Source organism: Zootoca vivipara, chromosome 4 (genome assembly GCF_963506605.1).
Source record: "Zootoca vivipara chromosome 4, rZooViv1.1, whole genome shotgun sequence".
Classification (NCBI taxonomy): Eukaryota; Metazoa; Chordata; class Lepidosauria; order Squamata; family Lacertidae; genus Zootoca; species Zootoca vivipara.
Genome location: NC_083279.1, coordinates 78,015,303 through 78,027,722, shown reverse-complemented (window position 1 = coordinate 78,027,722; position 12,420 = coordinate 78,015,303). Strand labels below are relative to the sequence as shown.

At 44.7% G+C, this 12,420-nt stretch overlaps 1 protein-coding gene across 3 annotated transcripts in view; it reads left to right on the top strand.

The window, feature by feature from the left end:
• Window positions 1-4,672: 4,672 nt before the first annotated feature.
• PAN3 (poly(A) specific ribonuclease subunit PAN3) overlaps window positions 4,673-12,420 on the top strand; it is a 55,955-nt gene continuing 48,207 nt past the window's right edge. The window contains exon 1 of one of the 3 annotated variants that reach the window (XR_009557504.1): window positions 4,673-5,481. Coding sequence is in view for 2 of the 3 variants with exons in the window: in XM_035114555.2 (XP_034970446.2) it covers window positions 5,031-5,481 (451 nt within the window). In the remaining variant the exon portion in view is untranslated. The remainder of the gene's footprint in view (window positions 5,482-12,420) is intronic. The other 2 variants (XM_035114555.2, XM_035114556.2) reach the window with 2 other exon arrangements.

Here is a 12,420-nt window from a genome sequence, read left to right as displayed (position 1 = left end):
GCAGAAGACACCCCTCTTTTCCCTGGTCTTTGATATCTGAGACATGTTTTTTCGGGGTCCACCATATCCCTGTTATTGCAATCTGTTTTAACTGCTTTGAATTTTAAGTTGTTGTAACGCTCCTTGGGACCTGCTGGTGAAGCGCAAGTAACAAATTTAACCACAACAAAATATGGAGAGTAACAGGTCCTTCCTCCCGTAAGATGTCAGTCGTCAACTGCTTAGGGTGGATTTATTTTACACATCCAAACTCTGCAGTTTTGCTATCTCCATACCATAGATCTGTTAACACAGGAACACACCTACAGACTCACACACATACGTATATAAAAGAGTTGCCTACAGCTGCTTCTCATTGATGTGGTATATCTATGTAAGCTTCCAGAAATTGCTCACTGACACTTGTGGTTGTATGAGTTATTGTGGATAACTCACAAAGTATTCTGATAAGGGAAATGAAAGTGTGAATCCACCTGAGATGTCATTAATTTCTACAGCCCTATTCTGGAGGGGAAATGGTTTGAGGACCACAACCTTTGATTGCGCTTATCTGCTGAGCAGAAGTCGATAGTGAAAGGCATTTAACATCCAACCAAAGTAGGTTTCTCGTCTTTTGTTTTTTTGGCACGAACAATATTTTCAATGAACATGGTGCTTGAGTGGAAGTAGCACGCCACTCTGTGGTATGCGTGGATAGGTTTTAAAAGCAGTTTGGTTTGCAGAAATATTTTCGCTGTGAAAATTTGTAGCCCATCTAGCACATTGAACTTCTCTTCCAACAGAATTTCTCCTTGCTAGGGATTGAAGGCCAAATTACGACAAAGTGCTTGCCACATTGTTCGCAATTCTCTGAATGGCTTTCAGAAAGTAAATGAGCATGTCCTGCAACAAAATCTTGAGGTGTGGAGTGCTCCTATTCGCTGTTCAATCAGTCAGTCATGTCTTCTTCTAGGCATACTCCATACCATTTGCCCTCCCACCTGGTTTGTCCTCCCTCCCCAGAGTCACACAGCATTCCAGGGTCACTGAGAATGCTCAGTTCTCATTCCGCTTGCCTTAAGGAAACATTTTTATATTTCTAAAAAATTTCAGGTTTCCCCAAACCTGCTGATAACTCTCTCTTGTCTGTATAGATGGTGTCATTTTGGCTAGATGAGGACTATTGCTTGGAGAAGTGAGATAGTTATTAGTGCATATCAGGGATGTGATTGACCAGCACCTGAAAACAGTGGCAGTCCGGAAGCGCTCGCCTGCCAAGCACTGATTTGGATTGGATCCCCAATGCCTGATAGTCACCTAGCTGGTCCTAAGTCACAGGCTATCCTAGGGCGCTTCAAAACTGCCACTAATTCTGAGTGGGATTCAATCACACCCTGGCAAATTCAGGCTCCATAATTAAAGCTGATTTGTAGCTCTTGCAGAACAAACATGATTTCCCAAAAGATCAGACTTCTGATGAGGAAAAAAAAACTTGAAACTGTAGGATGGCACTTGTGTGACATGACAGTGCAAGCCTTCCTGAGAAACCTGGGAACTACATTTGGTTAAGGATAAGGGGAATTGTAGCTCTGAGAGGTAAACTATAGTTTGCAGGATTCTTTGGGGGGGGGGGGAAGAAATGTGCTTTAAAGGCCTGGTGTGGCTGTGACCTGATTCTAACCTACAGTATCTACAAATTGGGACGAATGCTCATTACATAGCCACCGTCTCTAATCTCTGCAAACAAATCAGGCTGAAAGTTCAAGAAACCCTAGTTGTTCACTCCAACTTCTATCCTTATCAACATTTTTGCAGGCACCTTTTCCCTTTCTCTGTTTGTATTGCCAAATAACCCCAGGGGATGAAACTGTAGAGAGCTCAAAAGGGCCAAGCAACCAACAAGAAATCTCAATGGCAATTTGAGCAGGCATGTGAAGAGTATAATGGTTGCTACAGAGCAGTGGGAATCCAGGATCCTCACCCCACTGAAAGGCAAGCAGGAGATGAAGCAACCTAAGGAGGAACAGCTGTTAAGAGCAGTAACAAGGGCTTAATAAGCTCAACAAGCCATTAAACTACCTGATAGGCCAGAGGACTATCAGGTGCACAAACTACACCTGTGTGGTGTAGTTTTGTGTGGTGACAAAAAAAAAGGAACCAATTGTGTGATGTCGTACCCAAGTTGCCAAAATGCTAAATAACATCCCCACCACTTAACAGACGCCAGAACCTGTGAAAAGATGAGAGGACAACAGATGGAGCAAAGTAACTTGGAATTACAATACCGTGTTTCTCATATTATAAGACATGTCTTATATTTATTTTTTCCTCAAAAAAACACACTATGGCTTATTTTCAAGGGATGTCTTATTTTTTTCCTCCTCCTCCTGCCGCGGCCAGCATTGCTGCTGCGCCTATCACTATGTCTTATTTTCGGGGTATGGCTTATATTCCTTGAATGCTTAAAAATCCTGCTATGTCTTATTTTATGGGTATGTCTTAAAATATGAGAAACAGGGTAGTTAGGAATAGTTTCATGAAGGGAACGCTGTGGATGTAGCCTATCTTGATTTCAGCAAGGCCTTTGACAAGGTGCCCCATGATATTCTTGTAAAGAAGCTGGTAAAATGTGGGCTAGACAATGCTACCATTCAGTGGATTTGTAACTGGCTTACTGACCGAACCCAAAGGGTGCTCATCAATGGCTCCTCCTCATCCTGGAGAGTAGTGACTAGTGGGGTGCCACAGGGTTCTGTCTTGGGCCCAGTCTTGTTCAACATCTTTATCAATGACTTGGATGATGGGCTTGAGGGCATCCTGAGCAAGTTTGCAGATGACACCAAATTGGGAGGGGTGGCTAACACCCCAGAGGACAGGATCACACTTCAGAATGACCTTAACAGATTAGACAACTGGGCCAAAGCAAACAAGATGAATTTTAACAAGGAGAAATGTAAAGTACTACACTTGGGCAAAAAAAAAATGAAAGGCACAAATACAGGATGGGAGACACCTGGCTTGAGAGCAGTACATGTGAAAAGGATCTAGGAGTCTTGGTAGACCACAAACTTGACATGAGTCAGCAGTGTGATGCAGCAGCTAAAAAAGCCAATGCAATTCTGGGCTGCATCAATAGGAGTATAGCATCTAGATCAAGGGAAGTAATAGTACCACTGTATTCTGCTCTGGTCAGACCTCACCTGGAGTACTGTGTCCAGTTCTGGGCACCACAGTTCAAGAAGGATACTGATAAGCTGGAACGTGTCCAGAAGAGGGCAACCAAAATGGTCAAAGGCCTGGAAACGATGCCTTATGAGGAACGGCTTAGGGAGCTGGGTATGTTTAGCCTGGAGAAGAGAAGGTTAAGGGGTGATATGATAACCATGTTCAAATATATAAAAGGATGTCATATAGAGGAGGGAGAAAGGTTGTTTTCTGCTGCTCCAGAGAAGCGGACACGGAGCAACGGATTCAAACTACAAGAAAGAAAATTCCACCTAAACATTAGGAAGAACTTCCTGACAGTAAGAGCTGTTCGGCAGTGGAATTTGCTGCCAAGGAGTGTGGTGGAGTCTCCTTCTTTGGAGGTCTTTAAGCAGAGGCTTGACAGCCATCTGTCAGGAATGCTTTGATGGTGTTTCCTGCTTGGCAGGGGGTTGGACTGGATGGCCCTTGTGGTCTCTTCCAACTCTATGATTCTATGATTCATCAGCTATTTGTAATATTCTTATAATCAAGTACTGTAATTGATTTAGGCAACTGGCTTGATTGTTGCCATGCCTATATTTTGATGAACTTATTGAATGGACAATTCTTTCCCTTATTATTATGAATGTGTTTATTGTATTGAGATACTGTGGGTTGTTATATTTTTATCAGTTCTGTGGAAAAAGGCCCTGAGCATAATATATAAACGTAAAATGTGGTATATAAATAAAAGCAACACTGATCTCAGCCATACATACCTTGTATTTTTAGGTGTGCACCCAGTATGTTTTAAAGCTTGTAGAATATATTACTGAAATATTATACAGCTACACTAATAATGTTTTAGGGAAAATTGCGTACAACTCCATTAGGATAAATTCGCATTAAAATGCCAATTAACTGTGAGAACTTTTAACTGCATGTATACACACGTACATCACAAACTGATGTGGCCATGCGGAGAACAAAGAAGGTGAAAATAAGAAAATGAGAGCAACCAAAGTCGACGCATTTGCCTAGCCCTAATTGTGGCTGCTGCAAAACCGGGGGCCACACGTGCTCACGGATTAAAGCCGGGGTGCGGAACGTGTGGACCCATAGCTCCCACCACCAGCCGCAGCCAGCAAGCCCAACAGTTAGGGAGAAGGAGACCAGCAGCCCGACAACAGCTGGGAGGCCGCCACTTCCCTATCCTCGGACTAAAGCCCAGCTCAGCACGAAGAGCTTGTCCCGAGGCGGCGAAGTGTTTGGCTATCCTGGGCGAAGGAAACGGCAGAAGAGGACTTCGGCGGACCCTAACGAGAGTACTGCCCGTGAGAAATCGCAAAAAGCGGGCTTCGAAGGCCGTGAAATGGGAGCAGCGCCGTTTGTGACGGTAGAAACCTGCTCTGCCTCTCTCTCTCTCCCCGCCTCCTCCTCCTCCCTCGCAAGGGCTGGGCCTCCGCCTGCTCCAGGCCCGGATTACCCAGCGGGCGCCTGTGCGGCGCAGGCGCACCGAGGAGGCGGCTCAGGAAGAGGAAAATGGAATAAACAACGCCGCCGCCGCCGCCGGACCATCAATCAGCCTGGCCGAGGGCCCAGCTTCCCGCGTCCGCCGCGGGCCCATCCCTCGCCTCGGACTCCTCGGCGGGCTCGTCCGACCCACTTGAGAGAAGCGCCCGCGGCCCTCTCCGCGCGCCCTTGCCCCCCGCCGACGCCGGAACTCGGGGCTGTGACAGCGGCGACCGTACCCGGGCTCCTGCCGCCGCCCGCCCGCCCGCCTCTCCCCCAATGGTGCTGCGGCCGGCAGCGGCGGTGCCTCCGGAGGCGGCCTCGGCCCTGCCCGTGCTGCTGTAGCGGCCGCCATGAACAGCGGCGGGATCCCTTGCTCCTCCCCGGTGGTGGCGGCTGCTGCCGCGGTGGCGGCTGCGGCGGTCGGGCCGCCCCCTGGGCCGGCGGCCGCGGCGGCTCCTGTCGGGGTGAAGCTGAAGTTCTGCCGCTACTACGCGAAAGACAAGACGTGCTTCTACGGCGAGGAGTGCCAGTTCCTGCACGAGGAGCCCGGCGGAGCTTCGGCCGCCTGCCCTGGGCCTCCGCCCCCTGTGGCCCTCGGCGGGCTCCCGCTCGGGCTCCCTCCGGGCCCCACTGCCCCGGCCGTGGCCGCCTCGCCCGGGCACGTCGGCGGTTACTCTGGGCATGGGGCAGCGGCGCCCGTGGCGGGGCCTAAGAAACCCCCCGAGCTGTTGGGAGGAGGCGCAGGATGCGGCCACGGCGGAGCAGGCGGCGGAGCGGGGCTGGACGGGCCCCGGCTGGCCAGTGAGTGCGGGGCTACGGGGAGCATCGAGGCGGGGAGGGAGGGAGGGACCGGGAAAGGCTCCAGGTGAGTCTCTGGCCCCAGGCCCAGGCTCCACGGCCTTCCCACGGAGGAGCCCGGGCTGTGTCAGGCAAGATGCTCGGGAAGAGGGTGGGCGTTAGGAGGGTGGCTCAAGGAGGCCGTTTTCCTGCTTCCCATGAGGAACTGGAAACCACCTACATGTGAGGTAAAATGTGTTGAAAACGGGAGAGGGCGAAGCTATTTAATGCTGCTCCCTCGCCCGCATGGCAGGTAGAGTAAGGGGGTGTCGCGTGAATCCTGATAGGAAATAGATGTGCACAAACACACACAGAGATTCTTGGGGGAAAGTGACAAAAAGGGGTGTGGTGAGAGATATACTGTATATAATGGTAAGGAGACTGGAACTAAGTATGTTGGTGGGGAGTGTATGATAGAGAACGACTTAAAAATAAAACCAGCTGCTAAGGAGGATAAACAGTAAAGCAGTTGTGGGAGACACAATTTCTTGCCGGTTCAGAAAATCCAGACAGAATTGATAGCTTAGTGCAGCACCCATATGCTCGGAATCCACCAAATGTATCCTGGGTTTGGGTTCGTAATGCTGGTCTGTCAGCTTTTGCCCACTTCTATAATGTGGTTTTTTTGTGCTCCAATGGAGTGGAGTACTGCTTGAGAATATAAGTTGTGAGAACTTGACCTGGCTCCCCTGCCACTCTCAAAAGCACCACTAGCTCCTTCTGCAAGTGTTCCAGATGTGATGAAACAAACACTGTTGTAACACCTCGAGTTATTTGATGGGAAGATGCTGCTAATCAGTCAGCACTATGTAAAAATGAATCAACAAAGCTTGTTGGGAGATATTTTGAAGTGTGGCTTGACGACTTGTCATGCACTTCCTGTCAACAAAGCTGTAGGTTTCTCTGCTCTCTTCGTGTCAACTTGTGCTTACAGCTCTAGATTTGATCAAATGTTTTAATGTGAAATCTCAATCACCTGCAGACTGTTAGAAGAAATGAATAAAAGGTAAATAAAAATGTTCTGGTTCAAATTTTCAGAGGAATAAATAAAAACAAGAGTTCTTTAGTACCTATTTTCTCATGCACACATTACACAAAAAGTGACTGGTACAAATTTCCTTTTTTGGTAGAATGTTCAAGATGAAACATTCCTAAGGAAAGAATCTCTGCAAATAATTGACTGTCACTAGCAGTGTACCTGTCTAATTCAAGCAGGGTAGACTGCAGGTATGACCTGCAGTTTCCTACAATTGCTAGAATGGTTGCTTATTTTTAAAAAGGGTAGTTTTACGTGGTTGTTTTTCCCACTGAAAAGTGGCTTTGTGTATTCATCTTGCAATGGAAGCCCACATCGAACTTAGGTTTGTGAATCAGTCCAGTGCTTGTATGATCTAGAGCAGGCTTCCTCAACCTCGGCCTTCCAGCTGTTTTGGGACTACAACTCCCATGATCCCTAGCTAGCAGGACCAGTGGTCAGGGATGATGGGAATTTTAGTCTCAAAACATCTTGAGGGCCAAGGTTGAGGAACCGTGATCTAGAGAGCTGGTGTAGAGACTGAGCTATGAAGTTCATGGTTTGAATGTTACCTTTGCCATTGAACTCACTAGGTGGCCATAAGCAAGCCACTCTCCCTCAGTTGTCTCACCAGCAATATGTATGGTAATACTGATCTACCTTACAAAGTTGTAGTAAGGATAACAATTAAGATAATGCAATTGACTAAGTTTGAACATTTTAAAAATTATTATTTTTCTTGGGTTGCTGGAAATGGGATAGTAGTGTGGCTGCTAAACTGACTTTGAACTCCCTTTTAAGGGTTTGAATACTGATTGATTGCTGCCTTGAGGGGAATTGCACCATTCATGCGTTCTAGTCTGCTGCCCCATTTTATCCCATACTTACATATTGGATTCTGCTGACTTGTTTGTGTTACTTCATCAAAATAATAAAGTTTCTAGTTTGCAATCATCGGGTGTCTTCATGGTGATACTCTGCAAATTGGATGCAAAAGTGTTTATCTTAATTGGACATAAGCCACACAGTAAGAGAGTTACAATTTAAGAAAAATTAGTTGCATTTTATTGTATTGGTTTTTAGTAAGCTAAAGCCAGAGGTTTCCAATAATAGACAGATCTGCTGTCCTGGAGGAAGTTTGGATTGGGCAGAGATATCTTGACTTTGGTGACCTCCTCCAGCAATTAATACTCTGTTGCACCCACCCAAATGGAGGTAGTCAGTAGAAACTCCTGAAATCTGGTATTTGGGGGGATAGGCAGGGCTGAGCCACCACAGGATCTACTGGATCCTAAGCCAGACCTGCTGCTGTCATCTGATGACAATGGGCTTGATCCAAGCTTCTTCACTGTAGCAGCCTGGAAGCTGCACAACAAAGAGGCATTGCCCTTTCCACCATTAAGCCATGCTAATGTCAGCCGGGGGTCTGGATTGCAGCCTTAGGTAGGCCACATGAGACTAGAAACAAGAACGCTTGCCATCTTTTTGCCTTGCATAGATGAAGCACATGACAGCAATTGGCCATGTGTTGTGTGCTGTTGCAAACAAGCCTCTGACCACTAAAGAGAAGCTATTGCTTTCTATATGTTGTAGCCTATGCCATGAGATTCAAATGCTCTGTGCAGATTACATTTCACATCCGTAATTGTGTGCTGAATTCCTACAAAATTTGCAGCAGCAGTTGTTACTGTATTACGCTGTCTTTTCAGAGATGCTGAGTTGTCCTTTCCTCAAAAGAGGTCTTGTCATGATAGCTGCATGATACCCTCTCGGTTATAAAGAGACATATTTTACAGGACTACTTTCAAGGTGTCAGCAACTCAAAAGAACATCTTTGAAATGTGCCAATCAGTTTTTTAGAACAACAAAAAAAAGCAGTGCTTGAACTTTGGAGCTGAATTAAGAAAATATTAATATTAAACAGTGCTCTGATGCACCTAAAAACATAGTACAATACCTGGATCTGGAATGAAATTAATTCTAGCTTTTTATGTTTATATTATTCAGTACAATTATTCAACTTATCAAATGGATGATTTCAGAAGACTCATCTGTGTATTTATAGACCAACACCTATTAAAATAGTTGCCAAGGGAGAAATAATTTGATTATTTATTTATTTTTGCATACCACCTAAAAAGCAGCTGTTCTATATCATACTATTTTGTTTATGGTTTAGTGTCTTTAAGGTTAGTTTTAATGTATATAACATTTTTTTAAAAAATCAACATGGTTAATGCTGAAATAATAAAAGTTTGTTGCTCAAGTGCAGACAGGACATTAATATCTGTTTAATGAGGTTCACTGAGACCTAATCTTATGTAGCATGTTTGAAGTAATTTTTTGGAAGGTGTAATAATTTGAAACTGAGTGCTTTTAATTACTGAATCTAATATAATGCTTATATATTACACTAGATTGGTACAAAAGAAAAACAAGGAAGCAGGACACATTCATTAAAAGTAATTTTAAAATGGACTATTTTTTGTTGCTTTATGAAAACAAGTTTTATCGCAGCTGCAAGGTATTGAATCATTTTGATTACTCTGGTGCAGTTTGAGAATGTACAGTACAGTGGTACCTCGGTTTGCAACCGCAAGCCGTTCCGCGGAGCCAGTCGCTCCCCGAATCGGTCGCTCGCCGAAGGCACGCTTCTGCGCGTCCGCAAAATGCCGATAGAGCGCTTCTACACGCACGCTGTGCAGATCACTTCTGCGCATCCGAGCACCGTGGAATCCGGATGCAAACACTTCCAGGTCTGCGGTGGTCGGAAACTGAAGCGGTCACAAACGAAGGTGGTCACAAACCGAGGTTTGACTGTATATGTTCAAGGTTGCAACCGTATGTGCAGTTACACTGGAGTCACATTGAAAGTTTGGGTCTTCTGTATAAACAGACATATGATTGTACAGTTTTTGTACTTGTGATAGAGGTACCATACCAAGTATGTGTGACTGTTCAAGTGTGATTACTTTAGTAGTTTTGATGTATAGTTTCTGTATGTTTAAGTACAGAATGCTACATTTTTCGTCACTTGGCCTAAATACAAGAAAATCTTGAATAGTAGTAAGTTGTGAACCACTCTTGATCTTCAGATGAATGGCAGTATACAAATGTAATAAATAATACAAAGATGAATGAAAAAGATGATAATTTAAATTACTCTAAATGCTGTATTATTTATTTAATGGATAGCAATGCTAGTGACTATAGATTGTAGGTACCACTGAGTTTTCAGAGTAGGAGGTCTTATAATTTGAATGTATATGAATATTTGCATTTAGAGAAAATCAGTATTGATGTAGAGAAATAAATAGAAGCTGCCTGGTTTTGTTGGGGAAATGGGGATGAGCAGAAGAAGGGATGATAGAATTAAAACTGGTAGGCAGATGGTAGTGTTTTCAGCTGTATTAACTACTAGAGTAGATGAGTAGACTTCTTCTGTGAAGACTAATAATACTTTAGACAGGTTAGTTCAAACTTAACATGGGACTGACTAAGATATCTGATTGCAAAAGATAATGGGAGACTTTTAAGGTTTCTGGGAACAGGAGATGATTTAAATTGGCTAGAGAGGTAAATGTTGTGTTTTTACTTCAGTACCAGTAAGAGACAGATAGAGCATACCTGTTAAAATACTAGGGCATTGACTGGAATGGATAAAGCACTGCAAGAAGTAGAGTACTTATTACTCATCCTGCATGGATGAGTATTTGGGTCAGTCCAGCTTATGTGTTTCACTTTCTACTAAAATGGGTAAGGAGTTAACAGCCACATCATTTATACTCATTTATATGCAGTTAATTTAAAGCATCCTTTAGCTCTCTTTGTACAGATGTGAGAATAATACAGTAAATTGATCTAACTGCTTTTATGTTTCTGGCATTTTCCAGCTGGAATTCTTGAGAACTACTGTGACCTAGTTGCTGCTAAGTGGGTCCCCCCCCCCCAATGAACTGAACAGAAGCAAATAGATATGGAACTTATCTCCTGTGTATGGTGCAGAATGACTGCTGCAGCACCATATCATTTAGTTTACCTATCCATAAAAAAAATACATAATATATTTATGTGTTATATAGAATCAACTTTATCTGTACAGTAGAACCTCAACTTACCACCGCCCCTTGTTGTTGTTGTTCTTTAGTCGTTTAGTCATGTCCGACTCTTCGTGACCACCGCCCCTACTCGCTAACAATTCAACTCGCGACCGTGGCAAACCCGGAAGTAAATACCGGGTTTGCCGTGATTCATGCATGCGCAGAAGTGGCTTCTGCCATCTGCGCACATGCAGAAGCGGCTTCTGCCATCTACACATGCACAGAAGTGGCTGCCGCTGTCTGCACATGCACAGAATGGTGCTGCCGCCAAATGCGCACTTGCAGAACGGCGCTTCTACCAGCGACCCGGATTGACTCACGAACGGACCTCCGGAATGGATTCCGTACGTGAGTAGAGGTTCCACTGTATTATATTTGAATCTTCACTGTTAGCTCCCTACAGCAGTGGTTCCCAAACCCCTGACACCCCAACCACTTAAACATTGCCAAGGGTGGTCTTGTACTGCTTTTTCTGCTTGTTATTTAGCAATTGTAATGTGCTGTGCTAGAAGCTGAAGTTGCTGCCCTGGACCACCTGAATGAAGCTCACTGACTGCTCATCTGAGTGCCATAGTTTAGAAAATACCCTACAGTTAATAAGTAATGTTGGTATTGGGAGAGGCTCACACTGCAGTTGCGTAATACTTCCAAGTATATGTGCATTGGATTGAACACTTTACGTCTTTAGATGAATTCCTTGCAATGCCTTGTCTATGTTTTACTGGCAAGTAGGCCTTCCATGGGACTTTCAGATATAAGCGGACCAATAATTGCTGTTACAGATATTTAGCCCTGATGCATATATACAGCCAATCCTCCCTCACTTAAGTGGGGGTTAGGTTCCAAGCCCCCACACGCAAAAGGGAAAATTGTGTAAATGGGGAGCACCCTCTGAGAAGACTATAAGCACCAGTTTTTTCCCCTACTGTACAGCTCTCTCCAATCCAGACCAAAATATCTAGAGTTGAAGCCCGGGGGGGGGGGGGGAGGCTGGAGGATGTGCAAAAAAGTGGCTGTGTATGTTGTTGCGCTACTCGTGCATCAGCTGTTAGGCAGGGAGGCTCAGCAGCCTAAATAAAGCCCCACTGCGCCTCTCATCTCTTTGGGACTGCCTCCAACCTCACTGATGTCCTCTTTGGACGTCCTCATGAGCCAAGAGGCCTCTCCAGCTCTTTCCTGGTACTACTCTATTTATTTTCCAGTGCCGTGCATATAAGCAGTTGCGTGCGAGTGATCGTGCCTAAGTGTGGGGATGCCTGTATTTCAACTCATGACGCTGCTTGAGAAAGTTGCTTATTTGTATCCCTTTGTATTCTTTGCCTTCAGTATAATTTTATTTAGCCTGAAACCTTCCCAGTACCTTTCAAAGCACTTCTTAGTGTGTTAAAGAGGAAAAATGAAAGATTTCTTCTGTACAGTTCGTGGGTTACTGTGACACAGAATCTGGTTATGGAGTAAGTAAAAATTGGTGATGTAAGGGAAGGCCATGCAGCTCTGGTGCTCTTCTCAGAACAGGAATACAGTAATGATGTCATCTGCTGGAGTGCCAGAGACATTAAGGGGCGTTCCTTGCTTTGGCAAGTGAATGAGATTGTAATGGGTCTAGGAATTTTGTGACATTTGTCTGGAGGTAGTTTGAGAATGAGGGAAATAATCAGAGACAGCTTACTACTTTCTTTTTCTTTGATAGGGTTCATACTTCACACCAGTAATTTAAATGACAATGCTTCTTTGCAAGATAGTCTCATTTCTAATTAAAAATTAAAGGTTGCATTTCAGCTAGTAGAA